Genomic DNA, 22,287 nt, shown 5'->3' on the forward strand with positions numbered 1-22,287 from the left:
ACCAGTTCGCCTAAAATCCCTAGCCTCCTCTGCTGTTTGTATGTCATCAGGTACTGCAATGTCCTCATCATCATCATCATCATCATTGTATTGTCTTCCTCCTCCCATCGAACTCCTCACTGTATCCTCAAGTTGTTCTCTTATCCTTTGCTTGTCGGCCTTCCTCTTCTTCTTTCCCCTCAAACTATCACCAATCTCCCGGCTACTTGGTAGGGACCATATGACAACCTACAACATCTTTAGATCCTCCAGTCAGATGTTGTTTAAGTCTACTGGACCCACCTCTCATAAATTGCATGTGACAATAGTTACATATAGATTTTCTCTTATCCCCATCAATGGGAGTGCCATGTAACCATGCAATGTCACCCCTATGCTGGCTGGAAGGTCTCTCTTGTTCCCTCTGTTCTCTTTGTTCCCTCCGCCCCCTTTGTTGACTACTTTCCCTCACCTTTTGCTTACCCTACGCACGTTGTCTATCACAATCCGCCATAATGATACTTGTTTACTGCAATGTAAGTAACACAAATAATTAAAAAACTTAATGTAGATGCACTTCAATTGACACTTTTAGATTACTAATACACTTGTATAGTTATTTAATATTTTTCCCCTAACCCTTATATTTTTCACATAATTAAAACCAATTTTTTATATATAATGTTAATATAAGTATTGACCTAACACAACAAAACCAAAAATTAGTAAACATAATATACATGTAATGCATTTCAAAACATATAGAAATAACTTTCATATTTTTTCATTATTTTTTAAACTTAAAACTCATATTTTTCCTTATTTATTTCTGTTTTTTTTTTTTTAATTTATATATTTTTCTTAATTTCCGAAAATTAAAATAATTATTTAAGAGCAGAAAAATAAATCCGACACCGTGAAGCCGTAGATCGGCCATTGGTGTCTAACATATATTTAATTCATTACCATCTAAGTCATATTACCCCTAATTATTTCCTATTTTAATTGTAGGAAAATGAATTTTTAAAACCAGAAAATTTTAAAAAAAAATACATATGGAAAAAAAATTTCGACACCGTGAGGCTATAGATCGGCCTCCGGTATCTAACATATATTAATATCATCACCATCCAACAAAATTTGTACATAGTCTTTTCAAAAAAATAGTTTTAGAGAAATAAAATTTACCTTAAATAGTGGAAAAAGGCTTGGATAATGAGCTTAGATGACCCTCCGATGAGTTTACCGGCGAAAATCCGACAACAATGTGCTTGAACAATGGCTAGAGTGTTGGATGAGAGCTTGGAAGAGTGGAAGAATAGGCAAAAGACTGAAATTCCTTAGCAAATGCAGCTCTCAGTCGAAATATGGACCGAAATCTACGAAATATTGTATTAAAGCCCCCCTTCACGTGACACTTTAAGCCAAAATACCATATTTCGTCGATATCTCGTGAGATATCGAGATATCGACGAAATATGGTATTTTTTCATTTCGACCTGATTTCGCATCTCGGTAAGCTCGAGATATACGAAATTAAGCGATATTTCGCCGAAATATCGTGAGATTTTAAACCATGGCTGAGAGGGAAAATGCCATTTGTTAGAGGTCACTAGGAGTCTCTTCTTTGGCATGCATGTTCCTAAGACCTTTTGGTCTAATGCCCTTCTTGTTGCTGCCTTTCTAATCAATCGGATGTCAACTCAGCTCGTTGGCTCCAAATCTCCACTGAAAACCCTTTCACCTCAGAGTTTGGATCAGCTACCCACATGGGGACGGGTGGGGACAGAACTGACCCCTCCATGGGGCGTGGGTCCCACACCCCCATGGAGGGTTCAGATCTGTCCCCACCCGTCCCCATGTGGATAGGAGATCTGATCTCATCACCTCAGGCCCCTATTTTTTCCCTTCCTCCTAAAGTGTTTGGGTGTGTCTGCTATGTCCATGTCAATAAATCAGCCCGGACCAAGCTTGACCCCAAAGCACTCAAATGTCTTTTCCTTGGCTATTCCTCTTCTACTAAAGAGTATAAATGTTACCATCCTTCCTCCCGAAAGTGACTTCTCTCCAAAGATGTCACCTTCTTTGAGTCTATTCCTTTCTTTTCTCCTCATCAACATCCTCTTTGAGGGAGACTAATGGAAGTGAACAGGTTGCTGATGTCATTCCTTTTCTACCCAGAGACTGGCCGTTATATCAATTAGATGTAAAGAATGCCTTTCTCCATGGTGACCTAAAAGAAGAAGTGTATATGCAACCTCCCCCTGGATTTAAATTTCCCTCAACAAAAGGGAAAGTTTGCCTTCTCAAACTCAAGCAGTCACCTAAGGCTTGGTTTGAGCAATTTAGACAAGCCATTCTAAGGAATGGGTATTCCTAGAGTCAGGCTGACCACACTTTGTTTATCCGGCGAGGAAAAGGTACAGTCACAACTCTCATTGTTTAGTGATTGGGAATGACAATACCCAACAGTTTGAGATTAAAGATCTTGAACTTTTGAAGTACTTCTTGGGCATTGAAGTATCAAGATCAAAGAAGGGAATCAATATTTGCCACAAAAAGTTTGTACTGGATCTATTGAAAGAAACAGGAATGTTGGGGTGTAAACCAACAAACTTCCAATTGATCAAAACCACAAGCTTAGTGAAGATTGTGGTTCTCCTCTTATAGATGCAGGCAAGTATCAAAGATTGGTTGGGAAACTGATCTATCTCTCCTTGACTCGGCCTAACATCACTTATGCAGTTGGAGTAGTGAGCCAGTTCATGCATGCTCCCAAGAGTGGGCACTTGGATGTTGTTTATCGCATCATCAGGTACTTGAAACCTTCTCCAAGAAAAGGCTTTCTATATGCCAGGCATAATCATTTGAGGATAGAGGGCTACACGGATGCTGATTGGGCTGGTTCAGTTTCTCCCGAGCAACATGACCGAACAAAGAACATTGAGGTTGATAGGCACTTCATCAAAGAAAAGTTGGATTCGGGATACATTTGCACTCCCTTTGTGAAGACGGGTGATCAAGTGGCGGATGTCTTTACAAAGGGCCTCATTCCTAGCCTGTTCAATACCCTTATATGCAAGCTGGGAATGCATGACATCTTTTATCCAGCTTGAGGGGGAGTGTTAGAGTTTGTATTGTAAAGGGTACTTTGGTCAGTCTTGTTATAAGTCCTGTTAAGTTGTAGTTTTGTCTTTTTGTTCTTTTTACCTTTTACCTCCCTAGGGAGGCTTGTGTAATTACAAGAATATGTTAATGAAGGAAATAGGTGAGCGGAGATGTTCTCTCACTCACAATCGATTCTCTCTCAACTCTCTTCTCTTCTCTTCTTCCTCTTTCCCTTGCTGTGAATCTTGTTCTATTGCTTGAATTGATCCATTCATAATTCTAACTAGACTGTGATGCAGTACATGTCCATTGGGTGGGCTTCATACTTCGCCCATGTTATGGGCTTAATTATGTCTATTGAGCCATCATGTATTTAGCGCATATTCCGGGTTTGTTCAAGCCCATCGAACCAGTATATAGTCTGCCCAAGTTTAGCCATCGACCAGCAGCTTGAAGGAAGATTTTTCCAAATTTTGAGTGGGTCCCATGGCCAATACGTGGAGAAGGCTGGGAAGATCTTTTTCCAGCTTGCATGGTCCTATATTTTAGGGAAGATATAGTCCCTGCTTGGGGGGTTTATTAGCTAAAGATTAGTTTCTATTTTATAGGTTGTTTTATGTAATTAGTAGTTTCCTTTACTAGGATTCTTTAGTTTGTTAACTAGATTGGGATTATGCTACCTCATAAGTAGTTTCTATTTAGGATAAAGTTTAATTTGTGAGGGACTCCTTTCCACACAAGGAAGGCCCCTTTGATGTAGTCGATTTGAAGTTTATAAATAAAGAGCAAAGGCTGAAACAGCCAAGTCGATTTTGAGAAGAAAAAAAAACTGAGTTCAGTTTTAAATCATTAATGGCTGTGAGATGCCTATGCTGTGAGAGGCTTAAGGGAAGAGTGAGAAACTCAACCCGAATCTTCTCTCTTCTTTTATCCTTTATATTTTCTAACAGCCTCTCTGCGAAAGCAGGGGTAAGGCTGCATACATTATGACCCTCCCAGACCCCGCAGTGGCAGAAGCCTCGTGCACTGGGGACGCCCTTTTTTGTGTTGTGGGAATCTCATATTAACCTGCTGTTAGCTAGTACCTACAATCCTACTGTAGGTTAGGTTATCTTTGACCTAGCCCTACATGAAATTGGTATCAAAGCTATGGATCCGGCCTCAATGCAACAACTCAACTAGTGAATGGCGCAAATGGATGAACAAATGGCTGAAATGCAGCGACATGCTGGCGTCCCAGAATCCTTAATAGCACCTGTAGCACCACTACGGGAAGAGATGAGACCTCCTATCGAGGTGAAAGAACCTGAAGTCAAGGCTCCCATTGAAGAAATTTCAGAACCATGTGTTGCCGCAGAAGAGCCAGCCCTTGATGTTCCTATTGTTGAAGAGGTCGAGGTCAAGGATACAATGGAAGAAGACTATGTGAAAACAGTGGGGCAATGTGATATCACAGTTAATCACGTGGAATTCATCATACCACCAGAATTTTTCGAAGAACAAGACCCTCGACTACAAAATTTCATTCCTTACGTCAAGGAACTACTGGAATTCTACTTCAGTTTGAAGACGGATGTGCACAACACAAAGGTTATTCCCAGCCTTATCAAAACTCGTGGTTGAGTTTTTTCTAAGTGGAGGGGGGGGCGAATTGAAGCAGTATGTGTCCAACGGCTGGGCTTCATACTTGGCCCATGTTATGGGTTTAATTAAGTCCATCAAGCCAACATGTATTTAGCTCAGATTCTCGGTTTGTTCAGGCCCATCGAGCCAGCATATAGTCCGCCCAAGTTTAGTTATCGACCAGCAGCTTGAAGGAAGATTTTTCCAGATTTCGAGTGGGCCTCATGACCAATACGTGGAGGAGGCTTGGAAGATCCTTTTCCAGCTTGTATGGTCCTATATTTTAGGAAGATACAGTCCCCTGTGTGGAGGGTTTATTAGCTAAAGGTTAGTTTCTATTTTATGGGTTGTTTTATGTAATTAGTAGTTTCCTTACCTAGGACTCTTTAATTTGTTAATTAGATTGGGATTGTGATACCTTGTAAGCAGTACTTGAAACACTTCTCTTTTCTAGTACTTACCAGATTAACTCTCTAGGAACTCTGCCATAAGCTTTTTCTAAGTCAATAAAGACCATAAGGAGATCCTTCTTACAATAAATCTTTCCATAAGTCTGTTATCGTGGATCTTCCTAGCATAAAACCAAATCGATTCTCCATACTAGTAGTTTCTTGTCTCAAGTGGGTTTCAATAACCCTCTCCCTTAATTTCATAATATGACGCATTAGTTTTATGCCTCTATAGTTATTGCAACTCTAAATATTACCTTTATTTTTGTAAATCGAAACCACAACGCTTCTCCTCCATTCATCTGGCATTTTCCTTGTGTTCATAATCTTATTAAACAGCTTGGTTAGCAAAGATAAACCATAGATTCCTAAGCTCTTCCACACTTTTATTGGGACCTCATCTGGGCCTTGTGCCTTGCCTACTTTCATCCTCTTTAAAGCTTCTTTTACTTCAGATACCCTAATTTTCTGTATCTATGGCATATGGTGTCTTGATAGGTAATGCAGTTTTCTGGGACACTATGACTCTGAAGTGGTTTCATTTAGTAAGCTGCAGAAACAAACTTTCCATCTCTCCTTAATGTCTTCATCCCTTATTAATACTATACCATCTTCACTTTTAATACATCTAACATGGTCGAGAATCAAGATCTCTACTCTTCCTTTCCCTTATTTTAGCCATCTTATAGATAGTTTTTTCCCCTTCCTTTGTGCTCAAATTCTTATAAAGATCTTCTTATTTCTTCGCCCTTGCTTTTCCCACAATCTTCTTAGTTTCATTTCTGAAATAAATTATTCTTTTTTCTAAATCCTCCACATCCTTAGTCCTTTGCCATGTCCTAAAACTAGTTTTCTTAGTCTTAATGGTTGTTTGAACCTTATCATCCCACCACCCAGTCTCCCTAGAGGAATGATGTTTTCCTTTCAATTCGCCCAGAACATCTTTAGCAACCTTCTTAATACAAGTAGACATCTTATTCCACATCATATTAATGTCTCCCTCAAAGTCCCACTTTCCTTGTTTGACCACTTTATCAGTAAATGATTTCGAAGTATCTCCTTTTAAGCTCCACCACCTTATCCTAAGGAAAATAAGCTCACCTTTCTTACGATTCTGCATAGTGAGGCACATATCCATGACCATTAATTTATGTTGTGTGGTTAGGCTCTCCCTAGGTATTACCTTATAGTCCTTACAGAAGAATCCATCGGACCTTCTAGTGAGGAATAAATTTAATTGTCTACTATGATGCCCACTTTTGAAGGTAACTGAATGCCCCTCTCTCTTTTCAAAGTGTTTACAATGGAAGATAATAAGCCATCTAAAAATCTAAAACTGAGATCATAGTTGTCAAGACATCCTCTAGGCGAAGCCTTGGCATCCAAGCGCCTTTCTCTCACCTTGACTTTTGGCGTCGCCTTGTCACCTTGTTGGTGTCGCCTTGCTTTTTAGTCCTTTCCATCGCCTTGGTTCGCCTAGGTGCCTTAACAACTATGACTGAGATCCCCTCCTAATTCCTCTCTCTAAAACCATATCCTCCATGTACACCTTCATAACCTCTATGATCTTTCCCAGCATGTCCATTCATATCATCCCCTATAATAATATTTTCTCCTTCACTAAAACCTTGCACTAATCCATCCATGTGTTCCCAAAATTGTAACTTGCTACTTTCATCCAATCCTACTTGAGGTGCGTAAGCACTAATTATATTGCCGACCTCTTTCTCCAACACAAGCTTGATGGAGATAATCCTATCTCCGAATCTTTTAACATCCACCACATCATTCTTTAAATCTTTATCCACTACTATGCCTACTCCACTTCTATTACTTTTATCCACCATATACCAAAGTTTAAAGTCATCCAACTCCTTAGCTTTTTTACCCTGCCATTGAATACAACCTATCTATGTTAATTCTTCTTCTCCTCGTAACATATATCAACATACACACCCAAACACTTTGGTGATATTCGGGCACCTCACTCAAGTTGCAGTCAAATATTGCATTATCTTCACAACAGGGGTTTTGATAGCTTGAAAGAAGGCCCTAGGGCGATTCAAATGGGTTAGGACTCACCTTCAATGGATGCCAGATGAGAGAGAAGAAAATGCTCAAACACAGACCAGGCGGTACCCCTGTTTTTCCTTCTTACTCATTGATTTCTCTTCATAGCTTCAAGTCTTCATTATCAAATCTTCTGATTGATGGTTGGACAAATTAATCCACTCTTCTTACATAACGCAACTTCTTTTGAACCCTCTAGTATTCTAGGGTTCCAACTGAAGAGGCACAGCAGAAAGGCAAGTTGCTGGTCGACTCTCAAACTAGCTCTGATACCAAGTTCAAAACAATAACAGAGAACAAGAGAGGAAAGAGGATGAAGAGAAGAGAAAAAGAGGGAACTGAGAGGTTTGTGCAAAAAAGCACATGGGGAGAGATTTATTCCTCTCCCCTACATTTACTAACTTGATAGAAGTCAAACAATATTACATAAATACCACCATACTAACATGAGAATACCTAGGGAGGTCAAATACATGCTTATTTACCAAAGTACCCATAATACCCACACCACATGTACTCTAACACAAACAAAACCTTAGAGGCTTAGACAAAAAAAATTCTGGAACTCATGAAACCACCACAAGCTACAAGAAAATCAATCAGATTAAAGACAAAGCAAGGACCATGGCTTCCCCACCCGCTCAGTATGCTGAATGGGTCACCTGAGCTAATGGGCACATGGCCAAGTATCTCCTTTTGCTCTCTCTTCCTGCAGCTTCTAAAGAGGCTGGTTTTCCTCCAACCAGCAGAATTGTTCCATTTTGGGCAGGAATTTAAAGAATCAGGCAAGCTAGGCAAGTTTAGGATTCCTTAAAGCAGGTGGCAATATCTAATAAGCAATCAGTTAGCACTGTGTGGCCATATATCATATGTCAATTTAAACCTAACTGAACTTCTTAATTTTGTTTACTAGTATAGAATATACTAATCATGTAGCACTAAATACAGTAGAAACTGTAAGATTTGAATGCAAGTCAAAACTCAAAACTAAGATCTACAAGAAATGCCACGTTAAACTAAAGAGAAGTGAGTAAGGGACTGGGATTTCACAAAAAAGAAAGTAATAGCATACATAATGCACGTGTAAACAAACCAACTACTGGGACAAAAAGGATCTATAATATCTTAAATCACCCTCATAACAACATTGCTCATAGATGAATTACCTTCTTTATAGCTGCATTAATATTTCAGAATGCAATAAAATAAAGTAAATCAAAAGCATTACCAGAAATAGTAACTGATGAAATTTTTAAAAATGCTTTCATCCAACCTTTTTACAACCTATTACAAATTAGTTACAGGTACTATTTAAAGTCCTACTCAATCAAATAGGCAGACCTTATTTTATTCCATCCTTCTAGTCAGGAATAGTGGTCTGATTGGGCTCAGCCCAGAAAGAGCACCCAATGTCTTTCGCTTACAATCCAGCAATTCGAACCCCCCTTTATGATCCCACTGTGGAGCTAAAACCCCGCTTTGAAACTATAGCTTTAGTAACTACTGGTGCAGAAAGAACGCAAAGAAAGAAAAGAGGTGAATGCCAAAATTTTCAAAATACCCTAAATTACCAACCCACATGCTACTGGTTCCCTAGTGATCCTTCTTCAACCATGCACAAGCATAATGATGTTGAGGCAAGGATTACAACTAATAGAGAATTAGAGACAAGGGTTGAGCCAAATGAAAGGTCGGCAATCAGGATTTAGGATGCCATACATAAATAGATGAATGTAGTTGAGTTTAGGATGGTACAAGTAGCAGTATGAGTCAGGGTGGGCCAAATAACAAATATTAAACCTAACAACTTAACTTCTCCATTTTGTTTAATGGCATAGAAATTAATAATTATGCACCACTATATACAGTAGAAACTGTAAAAACAATCGGAAATACTAGACAGACTATATGGATCATGTTGATATCAATATTGGTGTAGCCCTCTCCCAAAATGCAAAATCAAAGATTCAGATATAAATAGCGGTAGCTTTGAAATTCTAAACATTGAATTTTCATAAATCAAAGAGTTCAAAAGAAACTTTCTCCTAGTGAAGGTGATACTGACACACAGATGGATATTCAGTCAGATGCCGCTTTAATTAGTAGAACCATCCACATGCCAGTGGGATTTAAGAAACTTCGCGATGCAGATACATCACCAAATGAGGCTTATTTTGATGGGAATGAGTCTAGGGTTATGTTATATACATGTTGGGTCTTTGATCCCATGGGTTTTCAATGTAATAGGTCACTTTTATGGACTTAAAGTAGTGGTAAATAGGTTGCATACGAGATTAGCTTCTATACTTAGTTTATTTTCATGGTTTAGTGTTTTAAATTGAACCGGTCCAAAACTGGCTTGAACCAATGGTTCAATTTAAGTGACTTGAGTCGCCTTTGTTTTATTATAAGTTGGGTCCACACCTCTCCACGAATTTGAGAGAGGCTGTGATGTGTAATTAGAGTCGGCTAGGAGATTTTAGACTCCGAGGCTGATTAGGACAGCTTTGGCCAATATAAATAATAGAAGTTGTGGGGGTGATCATTACCTCACAGGTTTGAAAACTTTGCTCTTGCAAGCTGCTTCAACTTCTCTTCTCCTTTGAAGAATCGTCTTGTGTTTGATCAAGGATGGTGGGATCTATGTTTGATCCGATTGACCCCTTGTGGTGGGAAGCCCGGGTGGTTCGTTGGTGAGATTGGTGTTTGATCCAATCGACACCTTGCAATGTGAAGCCCGGGAGGTCCTATTGAAGCTCCATTCAAGTTTTCTGTCCAAGATCTGATTTTTATTCAAGTTTCAACTTCCAACAAGCTGCTGCCAGAGAATTTCTGCAACAACAGTAAGTTAAAAGTGATCCCCATCCCCTCCATTCTTCTTCTAATCCTCTACAGCCCCAACCCTATTTTTTCCCCCTTTTGTTTTTAATTTTCCCATAACCTAAAACCTGCACAGACCATCACTCCCCTACCCCTTTGGAACAGTCGATCCAAATCCCAGCCACCATCTCCCATTAAAACCCTAACATCTTACCTTCTCAAATCAAAACCCAAAACCCTAGTTTCTGCCCAGCCCATCCTAACCATCAGAATTTCACCCAAAACTGGCTGAGTGCTCTATTCCCCCAAGGGAACACTCGATCCAAACTTGGTTCCAATCCCCTCACCCTAAACCCTAGATTCCTTTAATTTCCACTTATCAAAAACCTGAAACCCTAAACCTATTTTGCTGCCCATTCAAGTTTACACACTTCCATCCATCAAAACATCTCAGGACCTTCACTGGAAGACTCCCCTACCTGAACTTGACATAACCCATACATCAAACCCTAACCCTAATTTCACCAAAATCCTATTTTTAGCCTACCAGATTGGTGTTCATAACAGATCCTGGTTATTTGGCTCCTAGTTTGACTTTTCAAACCTAGGAGGCTAGGACTACATAACGTCATATTTCATTGGAGCTTAAGAATGACACCAAGGATCATAAGACATCTAGATACCACATGGTAACTTTTCAACCTGGATCCCCAGATGCTATTTGAGTCCAAATGGCTTGAAATCAATTAAGTAAAAAAAAATGAGCAGGAAATTCCCTGGCCTCCTCCTAACTAAACTAAGTGACAGACAATGAGAGACAGCATTTTGTTTCATTCAACATCAACCACATTCGACACTCTCTCCAACCTCCTCTTCCCTTCCCCCCCCCCCCCAAAAAAAAAAAAAGGAAACAAAGTCATTCTTCGCTTTTTATGAATAAAAACCAATCTTGTTTGAATGATGTAAGAAGGTGAGGATGGTGGTATGCACCAGCTTGACACATCTTTCCTTAGAGGCTGGTAGATGCCAGCCTAATATCAACCATCTCACATAATCTAGACCAAACAGTATACTTGAGATCTTAATAAGTTAAAAGTTTCCATCCACACAAGAACTCGACTTCTTGTTTTTTTACCATTTGCAGTACTATGTGATTTTCACAATCGAAACAAACGCAAGAACTCAATTGATCTCACATCAAGCAATAGGACGATGCGGCTGAGAAGTATACTCTTTAACAATTAAGTTCAGTATTAGTAGTCGTAGTCTACCAACCATAAAATAAACAGATTCAGGTCAATCATGGGCAGTAGCAGAAAGTGATGATCCTATTCTAGACACAAATCGAATCCTTCCCCTTACGGCTTACCTCACTGCTTCAATCACTTAAGAAAGAACATGCTCGATTCCACCACGTAATTTGCTAAATTAGTTTTCAACAAATTATGCTAGCACAATACTTTAATTCAGTTCAGATTTCTCATGCTTTTGTATAGGCTTATATATCATTTAAAGAGATTCGTGAAAGTTGCAACTATCCCTCCAACCAAATAAACACACCCATAAACGAGAGAGAGCAATTACCTGGAGGGAAGAAGGACCGTCTGAGCGGAGAGGATCCACAGAAAGGACGACCTTGGCGACGGGGTTAGAGTCGGAGGAATGGGCTTGCCATGACTTGGATACCACCAGCGGGCATTTCATCAGCCAGACCGATCTCTCTGCTTTCCCCGTCTCCAACTGCTTCTGCTCTTCCGATTCCATTACTGCAACTCTTGCAGCTCTCTGTGTATCTCACGGTGGTCACCCGATAGGAGTTTCCTTCCGATGCTCGCGACGATGAGTAGTAATGAAAAGTGAAAAGCTTGCCGTTTAAAATCTCTTGACCTGTTGACCACTACATCGCTTCTACAACCATTGGATACGAATAACTTTTGAGGCTTTTACCAATACATCCAGCACAATCGAAGGGGCATACAGCAAGATTCGGTGGTGGGACCTGGGGGTTGGGGTCTCTCCTTGTCGTCTGCTTTCCGTTTCGGACATCGGGACATGGCGTGGACCTGCTAAACAGTTTAGATTCGGTGATGGGATCAGTCGAATACGCTCTCCCATCTTTAGAGAAGTTATTTAACCTAGGTGGCTCGAGCGACCAGTATCTCTTTACCTATGGTGAATAGAGAATCTCTTCATCCACGAGTTTTTCCCCTTTGCTTGGATTGAATTAGGATATTTTAGATCTTTAACAATAGCTGCGGGAGTTAAAAATGGCACTCACTCTATGGATAAAGATACTCTCCAATTCTTTAATCGACAATTCCCAGCAATGCCACCTTCACTATGCAACACGTGGCACAAATAGATGTAATGGTCAAGAATGATTTGCACCATTTCATTCTCTACTAACCCGTTTTATTTACTTGATGGATTCGGCTCCTATCCTGCAGTGGCGGGAGCTGGAGCGTCCAGCATCACCTACGATAATGACAAATGTCCTTTTTTTTAATCCAACGGTCAACCTGGAAATGGGCAAAATTCAGATCCACTTTCCATCTCTCTCGTTTTACCATAACCCGACCCAAACAAATTTAAAACCCAAAATATCGATTAAAACCTCCCCTGTTTTTCCCTCATATCTTTCCCTCTCTTTCTGAAAAAATCAATTAAAACCCTAGGCGAGCTTCCATTGTTCCTTTAAATGGGCGACCGACGACCGGTGACGGCGAGGCTAGACATTGATGCTCCTGTAGCACGAGAGCAAGCAAGAGAAGAACTTAAAGAGAAGGATTAGGGGGAGTGGGAGAGAAAAATTCTATCTTCTGCTTGCAATTCAGTTATTTAGCGGAGAAATTGTGAAATCCTTTGGTTCTGAATCTTTCTTGCTCTTCTGGTTTTTAGTCTCATTGGGTGTTTGTGCTCTCTCTCCTCTTTGATTCCCATCTGTTTGGTTTGAAGAGAGGCATTAGTTCGTTTTCCTTTTTTCTTGGTTAGTTTTATCCCATATTTTCAGCTAATATTTTTTCTTGAATCTCAGGGTTGAGATTTCACTGCAAGTTTTGGTTGATCGTTTTATGAGATTTTTCTTTGATTTGCGGGTTTTTTTTCTTTTCAACTGGGACTTTTTTGACTCATTAAATTATGGGTATTGAGTATCTTTTGGCTTGTTTTTTAATAGTTCGTTGATCATTAGACAGAATTTCGTTTTTTGGGTTTTGGGATTTCAGTCGATTCATCTGTTTGCTGAAATAGAGGTGAAGGGGGTTCAATAGGTTCATCTTTTGGGCAAGTTCTTCAAGCGCAGGAAAAGGATAAATCGGAAGAGGGTGGGGGAAGAGACAGAGGAAAGATAAACTCGGTTTTGAGGTTTGGTTTTCGAAATTTAAACTCCACAGGTCGGGTTAATCTGGGATCTGGTCGGGTGAGAGAAATAATGGGATTAAAATAATATGTATTCATTTTCTATCGCTGGATTTATTGTTGTCCACGTGGAGGAATCTCAGGGGGTTGCTGGACGATCCAGCTCCCGCCACTGCAGGACAGGAGCCAAATCCTTACCTGATCCGAAAAACCCGATTGGCACCTCCGCCAAAGCAGGCGTCGTAGCCGCTAAACACAAAGCATAAATCGGAATATCGATCTTAGTCGGTCTCTTCCTCTTCAAAATCCTGGACTCTGTACTCTCCTTCTTCGAAACCCTGAAACAATTCCGTGGCTTGAAGGGCCTTGAAGGCTTGAAGAAGACTTGAAGGCTCAAAGAGGTATCGTATCCGTGTTAATGGCCTAGGAATAGTTTTCAGAAACGAGGTCTTTTTACTAAATTAATTTTAAATTCGTTTTAATGGTCAAGGTAAACTGTGTTGTTTGTGCTGTAATCCTCTGCTAAATCAAGAGAAACCAACCAAAGCCAACTCAACAGAGAAACCTCTCAAGTCAAATAAAGTCTCTATCTCAGCCATTCTCTTCTTCATCTTGTTCTGTTTTTCTGTGGTCCATTTTGATTTCTCTCCTGAAAAACTCTTCCACAATACCAAATTTTGGTTCTTCCTTTCCAACGTCCTCATCCTTATCATTGCTGCCGATTCCGGTACCTTCTCTTCTTCCAAACAAAAATATGATATCTATGAGGACTATTTGAAGAACAGCAGAGCAAGGACTGCTTCATCATTCGTCCTTGCTAAGACCAAACCCTTTTTTTCCATTGAAACAAAGCATGTCACTTATGAGGAACCAATCACAAATAGAAAGCCACAAGATGTCAGGCATTCAGAAAGTTTGGAAGAAAACACAACAATTGCAAGCAGAGAGGAAAACCATGTTGAAGATCATTGGGAAACAAAAGAAATTCGGTTTTGATTTCAAACCTTGAAGCTCTCCAATGGTGGGAAGGAGATGAACATAGAGAGAGAGAGGGAGAGGGAAAGTCGCTGCTTGAAACTAATCTTCCCCTTTCTACGTTTTTTTTCCTAATTTCCTCTGTTTTAGATTTGGGTGCTATTCGGGTTACCACAACCGTGTTGCCAAATCGGGTTGCGGCTCATGAAATGGTGCAGACCATTGTTGGCCATTAGATCTGTTTGTGCCACATGTCGCACAATGACGGTGGCATTGCCAGGAATTACCAGATTAAAGAATTGGAGAGGATCTTTATCCATCACTCTATAGCCTAACGACAAGAAGAAGTGATTTTCATCAAAAAATAGAAGTTCATGGAATCTTTATCCCCTCTAATTCGCTATCCGCTCTAATTCCTCCAATTCCTCACATAAGAGCGGAAATGATCATCCTATCCCTTGTCCGAATACACTGCCCAAGGTGGGGTAGGGTGGTCATTTTCTCTCATATGTGAGGAATTGGTGGAAATTGGAACGGGCAGCGAATTGGAGGTGATAATTATTCAAGTTCATGTTATGTTTGGAATGTAAAAAAACAATTTTTTATAATTTTGAAAAAGGAATATAAAGAAAGATACATAAATTCATCTTAATTTCATTATTAATATTATCTAATGGGAGAGGGTTTTCTGAGCAAACGTCATAGAAAAGCGTACTAATGAAGTACAACAAGAGTTTACAAAAAAAAAAATTGTACAACAAGTTGGTCAAGTACATAGTGGGCAATTAGGTCACTTCATGTGGAGGTGAAAGAGATAGACAAAGAGGTGCCGGCCAACGTATCTACCTTAATTAAGGGTGGTAAACAGTTCGGTTTCGATGTAATCAGTTTAGTTCAGTTCGGTGCAAGTATTTTTAGGTGAAACCATAACCAAACTGTTTATTAAATGGTTTCACTTATTGAAACCAAAACCATTTACTAAACGGTCTCGGTTTCTCGGTTTTTAAACAGTTTCGATTTATCGGCCCTAAATGATTTTAGTCACGGTTTTAGATACTTGATTCCTAAACGTTTTGCCTGTTTTACATCGAATTTAATGCTTGTTTGATGTACTCAACAAGCCACATTGAAAATGATATGGTTCTAATTTATAGAAAAACCAAAATATTCATAGAAACATTGAATACCATTATACTAATGTACTTGAATGAATTCAACCCCATTATTTCATTACAAATTTCACATATACACTTCTATCAATCCATGTTTGACTCTCATTGTTTTCAAATTTAGCAACAACCTATTATATTAAGGCACTGATAGTTAATTATTGTCATTACATATTATTAATATTTGCTTTGGTTTAAACTGTTTCTTAAACGGTTCGGTTTGGTTTAAATCATTTAACTAAACAATCATAGTTTTCAAAACCAAAACCGAATCATTTAGTAAACAGTTTCACAGTTTTCAATGTAAAAGATTCAATTCGTTTCTATTTGATTTTGACACCCTTAACCTCAATGGCTTCGAAAATATTTTCTCAATGCTCTGTTTGGTTTCAAGAGAAATTGAAGAGAAGTGAAATGAAAATTTCAAACCTAAAAGGTAAATTGTTGTAATAATTACTCCACGTGGTTATAAGGGTGTCAATTTATAATCAAAACCGAAAATTGAAACCAAACATTTAAAATCAAACCGAAGTAGATGGCTTCAGTTTCAGTTTAAAAAGTTGGATTTTTTTTTTTATTCGGTTTCAATTCAATGACTAAAACGGTTGAATCAAACCAAATTACCTATTTTCAAACTAAATAAGGAACCCTGAATAAAATTATATTTTTAGTTTTTAAAATATTTCAATCAAATGTGAAGGATAAATGTTATTCCTTTTTAATGTTTTGATAAAGTTTGATGGACTATGATCCTAACAAATAAATATTTTTTGTTAATGAATATGTTAGAAGTTGGCTTAAACCAAATAAATTTCGAAACCAAACTGACTAGATTCAGTTTTGGTTTGAAAATGTATTTCTACTATTGATTCGGTTTAATTTTAGGTTTTACATTTTATATCTTGAACCAAATTGATTGATATCCTTACATGGTTATATCACTAACTCCAAACATTCTATACATGATTTCTAAATTAATAAATTTCACTTTATTTTGCATCAAAATCAGTTGAATTTAAAAATAAAATAAAAACTGCATATAAAAACATCATTACTAAATATGATAATAAATTAAAATAGTTTATACAATCAGATTTAAAAAAAAAAAAGATCTACAGTTTTTTTCCCTTCCCTACAATTTTCCTTCAACCAAACGAAGCCCCAAAAAAAAATAAAAAATCGAAGGAATAATCAGTATATGACAATTTCCATTTACCATTATTTTGTCACTAACGCAAAAGCGCCAGTAAGGAACGAACACTTGTTGGTGTATCATTGGGGGATCCTCCATTAACCCCCATCATTTGGAAGCAATCAATGACGTGAAGCCTCCAACGACTGGGTAACGCCAAAAGAGTATCAAATATCCAATATGGGACCAATCCCCACATCTCTGACTCATTACTCCCTGCTAGGTTACTCCTTTATTCCCCTCCATCCTCTCTCCCAATGGCCATGTTTCCGTCTCTTCGCTTCGCTCTTCTCGTCTTCGTCTTGTCTTTCATATTCTGCTTCGCTGGAACAGCTTCTGCTGTTTCTCCGGACGATGAATCGGAGAATCTGGTGATCCGTCAAGTGGTGCCCAACGAAGATGATCTTCTATTGAACACCGAACACCACTTCGCCAGTTTCAAGAGGAGGTTCCGGAAGACCTACGCTACTCTGGAGGAGCACGCTTACCGATTGGGTGTCTTCAATGCTAATTTGCGACGTGCCAGGCGTCACCAGATCCTTGATCCCTCCGCTGTCCACGGCGTCACGCAGTTCTCCGACTTGACGCCCGAGGAGTTTCGCCAAAATTACCTCGGTTTGAACCCTCTCAGATTACCAGCCAATGCTCGTAAGGCTCCCATCCTCCCCACCAATGATCTCCCCACCGATTTCGATTGGAGAGATAGCGGCGCTGTTACTCCTGTTAAGAACCAGGTATCGTCACTCTTATTCCGTCAATACTTAATTCTTGATCAGGGACGATAATTCGATATTTGTTTAGTTCATCTTTAGATTTCGATGTCATTTTCTAAAACAAAAAACTATTACTGTAGATTACTTTGACAAATTTTCTTCTCCCCCCCCCCCTCCTCACTTCTTTGGAAATTTAGGGTTCTTGCGGATCTTGCTGGTCTTTCAGCACAACCGGAGCCTTGGAAGGAGCTAATTTTCTCGCTACGGGAAAGCTTGTCAGCCTCAGTGAGCAGCAACTTGTAGAGTGTGACCACGAGGTTCCATATCTATTACTTCTCTTTTTTTATTGGACACGTATCGTATCTTTTGCCTGTTTAGTGTTGATTTACCTGTTCAGTTGCAGTTATTTGTTGCCATTGAATATGTGCTCTGGTGTTCTTGAAAGTGTATATAAACCTAATTACTATCTTGTAATGTAATACAGAAAACTTTTTTCCACTGTTCTGTTTCATATGTCAGAAATTTGCACTTCATTTGTTCATTTATTGAAATTTATCTACTGCGCTATGTAACTTGAGATCTGTATTGATTGGGAATTTATTTCTGTGGACATTTTATGTTGTTGGAATTCCCTCATGCTAAAGTTTTACTTTATCGATAGGAGTGATGAATAATTGATCGGAGTGTGAAATTGAGGGGTTCTTTTCAGGAGCATTGGTGTCTCTTCACATTGAAGAAGTATGTATCTTTGGTAATCTGTGTTGTAGTGCTAGAGGGATCTATTTGTTTGTGCTATAACAAGAGCAATGACTTCTTTGAACCTTAAGGCATTTCAGCTCACAGAATAGGTAGCTATTTTTAGTTGCTTGGGTCATTGTAGATAGAATTGTTACTTGAAGCTGGTTCTTTAATTCACAAGGCAAGTTGTTATGTGTAGCTTTCAAATTGATGCAACAATATTCTGCATGCCCTTTTCATTGGAAATCTTTCTTGAGATAATATTAAAATGTTCCTTAAGGTCATGCAACTTGGGTGCTTGAGGTAGTTATGGTTCCAGATTATGTTTTCAATGTTTATTGGGTTACAGACTTGTAGTCATCGTCTTGTTGCATTGAGGGACTAGAAAGGTCTTCAATTAAGCAATATACTGAAAGACTTTCAATTTTTGGCAGTGTGACCCAGAGGAGCCAGGTTCATGTGACTCTGGCTGCAGTGGGGGGCTAATGACCAGTGCCTTTGAATACACACTGAAAGCTGGTGGGCTTATGCGAGAGGAAGAGTACCCCTACACTGGGACTGATCGTGGTACCTGCAAATTTGACAAGACTAAGATTGCTGCTAAAGTGGCTAACTTCAGTGTTGTCTCTCTTGACGAAGATCAGATTGCGGCAAATCTTGTGAAAAATGGTCCACTTGCAGGTAGGAGCCTTAAAATGTTGAGATTGCATCGAATCCACACATCAAATGAACTTTTTTTCGTTTTTTCTTTTTTTTTTTTTATTTTATAAAATGAGGGGTTTGTGACTTCGTGATCAGAATCATAATCTTTGTTGCTCTGTATGGATGCAGTGGGTATCAACGCGGTTTTCATGCAGACTTACATAGGTGGAGTTTCGTGCCCGTATATATGCTCTAAGCGGTTGGATCATGGGGTGCTTCTGGTGGGTTATGGCGCTGAAGGTTATGCTCCCATCCGTTTGAAGAACAAACCATACTGGATCATAAAGAACTCTTGGGGAGAAAGCTGGGGAGAGAAGGGTTACTACAAAATCTGTAGGGGTCACAATATCTGTGGGGTGGACTCGTTGGTCTCAACTGTGGCCGCTGCCCACATCTCACAAGAGTAGATTCGTGAATTACATTGTGGTTTCCCTGTACAAAAATGTTATTATGTTCTATCGGAGTAAGGAAAAAAAATAAGAAAAATGTTATGTATATTGTGAGAGTTTCCGAAGATTACCTTGCTTGCAAGATCCTGAACATATTTGCCATGAACATTGTGCATATGGTGTATTCTGTATTTAGTCTGTTATTTTATGATAATTTCAATGCTTAAGTGTATATGTTAGGTTCGTTTATCACTATCGCTATTCTTCAATACGTATACAGAGACATGCAATTTAATACCTGGATTGTATTGACCAACAGGGCTTGGGAAACATTTTTTGCATCTAGAGCTATTCTGTAGATTGCTAGTAGTAGATTGAAAGGGTGACTGCACAATTTTCCATTACAAATGATAATTAGGACAATTGGCTTCAAGAACTTTATCAAAATTGATTTCACTTTATCAGGAATGGGGTAACTCTTTCTATTGCAAATGATAATTGAGACACTTGGCTTCTTTATACAATTATGGCAAATGGACTTCCATGTGGAAGATTTTTTTTTTGCTAAATTCTATGTGATAGTTACATTAGCCTGTTTTACAGGATATAGTTTCTTGGATTAAGTTTTCCTTTACCTGTGGAGAAGAGAGAACTCTCCACTTGTGACCTTGTGATTGAATTCTTATATCATCATTAACTCTACCCCCTATTTTATAGGGATAGAAATATCCTTACATATGCCAATCAAAAAGTTCGAATCTCACTGGTGAAGAGATTCTCTCTTCAACTTTGGGTGAAAAAAAACTGGACTCCATTAAAATGGAAACCGAGTATAACTTGAAGGCGATTAAAACATGACAGAAATTGAGCAATAGTTCCAAGAAGATTCCCAAGGTGAACTAAAGAGACTGGTACGTTGTTGCTGAAGACAACTGCTAGGGCAGGGAACCCAGGAGATCATGGAATCAGTGCAGTTGGAGGTATTTCCTGCCAGTAGTAGGGGTTCCAATAAGTCATAGGGTATGGGATAAAAATCGCCACGAGCCCGAGTATTATTCCCTTCTTTAGTATATTCTCTCCTGCTCTAATGTCACAAGTCCCACTATTGTCACATTTATCAAGAAGTGGGATTCCCAAGTAATTAAATATTAGGGTTTTTTACCATTACCACCCCAAAAACTTTACTATCTACCATTACCCCCCCAAAAACTTTGAAACAACTGTTACCCCCCCGTGCTGCATACTAATAACCAACTGGCCCCCGCCGTTACAGACCCGTAACGGTGGAGGTTAGTCGTGAGGGTTTGCCGTTGTCACGATTTTATTAGGACCAAAATACCCTTAGTAGTGAAATAAACCATTGTCACAGATTTGTTAGGACTAAAATGCCCTTAGTAGTGAAATAAACCCTTGTTCAAAGGATATCTTCACTTTCTCTTCACCTCATCCTCTTCACTTCATCCTCTTCGATTGAACTGTTGCAGCAAACCAGAGGAAGAAGAAGAACTTCGGCTCAGCCCTCTTCTCAGGCCACCATTTCTTCCACCATATAGAGAGGTGCCACCGTTAAAGGAAAAAACGCAGTTGATTGCTCTCTGAGAAGGGAAGAGAGAAGTGAAACCGGAGGAAGAAGAAGAACTTATCTCAGCCCTCTTCTCAGGCCACGATTTTAGCCCTCTCTGGTTTAACTATCTCCATCGTCTCAGGTGACATTGCAATTTCCGGCGAAGTTAAGGTAATACATTCATGTCTTCTTCTCCTTATTTTCTCTCTTCGATTAGGGCATAAAATCACAATGTCTTGCTGTGCCCTTTTGATATTTGCTGTAAATGAAATTACCCAGCCCATCTAATTAGTCTTCTACTCCCGGTATCATTGTCCTTGTTTTTATTAATGAGAAATTGAAAACTCTTCTTAATGGTTTTTCTCTTCCAGAACCCTACCATGAAGATAGTGATTTTTAAAGTATTAGACATTCTGGCACACTTTAAATTGAAGGCATTGTTAGGATGCATACTTACTGGGAATTCAGTGACGACTCCATCAATATTAGTTGAGCTAACAAATGTATTTATCTCCACCATTGGGTCTGAGAAGAAGTCCCATGCTTAAGATACAAACTCATTAGTAAACAAATTTACACAGACTGAAATGTTATACAACTGAAGCTTCTTTACAATTTCAGTAGCACTAGTGAAGAATAAAGCCTGATTTTCTGGAAAGATGGTCTCCTTGGTGAGGGACACAGAATGGGAAAATCCGTTGATGCCTTCAATGGATGAGTTAAGGGCATCACGGATAGTTTCATCAACCTAGTATACAAGCTCATAACTAGTTTTCTCCTTAAATACCTTCAGTACAGAGCTGTTGGTGGACTGGATCATTACTTTTTGGATTGTCTGGTTATTGTAACTAGACTTGTCTAAGGAATCAAAAACTACATCAATTACACTTAAACCCTGATACTCTGCAAGGTAAGCTGCATTCTACACAAATAGAAAGCAAACAACAATTTTATCACACCTAAAGTAAAAGTAAATGAGGGATGGAAGTAACCCCCACACTATTGCAGGAATGGTATACATACAAGATAGTAGAACCCATCTCTCAAGCTAAATACTAAAATGAAAAGCATCATCTCAGAGATGATTCCCACAATTTTATCTAACTTTATTGTTGTGTTTCCCATCTGAACATCCAAAACAAAAATGTTACTGCAGGTAAGATGTCATCTGGGAGTGTGAATAGCGGCTGTGCAAGGTGGGTGAGGTTCCAAAACATGGAATGTTATTGCCGGAGGAGATCTGCTGTGAGGATATCAGAGTCAATGAACAACCCAGATAGGCTGTATTATATTTGTTTCAACAGAGATAATGGTGGTTGTAGATTCTTGGATGGGCGTACCCATTGGTGAAACAAGCCAATCTGTGCATGCTAGTGATGCACCAAACAATGAGGGTGAAATAGAGCAGCAGAGAAGTGAAGAGATTGGCAGTCTGAATA

General features: G+C 39.1%; 2 protein-coding genes across 2 annotated transcripts in view; one reads left to right on the forward strand and one right to left on the reverse strand.

Moving 5' to 3' along the window:
• LOC122657934 (transcription initiation factor IIF subunit beta-like) overlaps window positions 1-11,852 on the reverse strand; it is a 29,070-nt gene extending 17,218 nt beyond the window's left edge. The window contains exon 1 of the mRNA XM_043852731.1: window positions 11,634-11,852. Within this exon, the coding sequence (XP_043708666.1) occupies window positions 11,634-11,813 (180 nt within the window). The 5' untranslated portion in view covers window positions 11,814-11,852. The remainder of the gene's footprint in view (window positions 1-11,633) is intronic.
• A 5,132-nt stretch (window positions 11,853-16,984) lies between these two features.
• LOC122657932 (cysteine protease RD19A-like) lies at window positions 16,985-19,355 on the forward strand. Its single transcript, XM_043852729.1, has 4 exons — window positions 16,985-17,476; window positions 17,653-17,772; window positions 18,628-18,874; window positions 19,025-19,355. Exons 1-4 carry the CDS (start codon window positions 17,000-17,002, stop codon window positions 19,300-19,302), a joined length of 1,122 nt encoding a protein of 373 aa, XP_043708664.1. The 5' UTR covers window positions 16,985-16,999; the 3' UTR covers window positions 19,303-19,355.
• The last annotated feature ends 2,932 nt before the right edge of the window (window positions 19,356-22,287 follow it).

The sequence above is a fragment of the Telopea speciosissima genome, chromosome 4 (genome assembly GCF_018873765.1).
Source record: "Telopea speciosissima isolate NSW1024214 ecotype Mountain lineage chromosome 4, Tspe_v1, whole genome shotgun sequence".
In the NCBI taxonomy this organism is placed as follows: domain Eukaryota; kingdom Viridiplantae; phylum Streptophyta; class Magnoliopsida; order Proteales; family Proteaceae; genus Telopea; species Telopea speciosissima.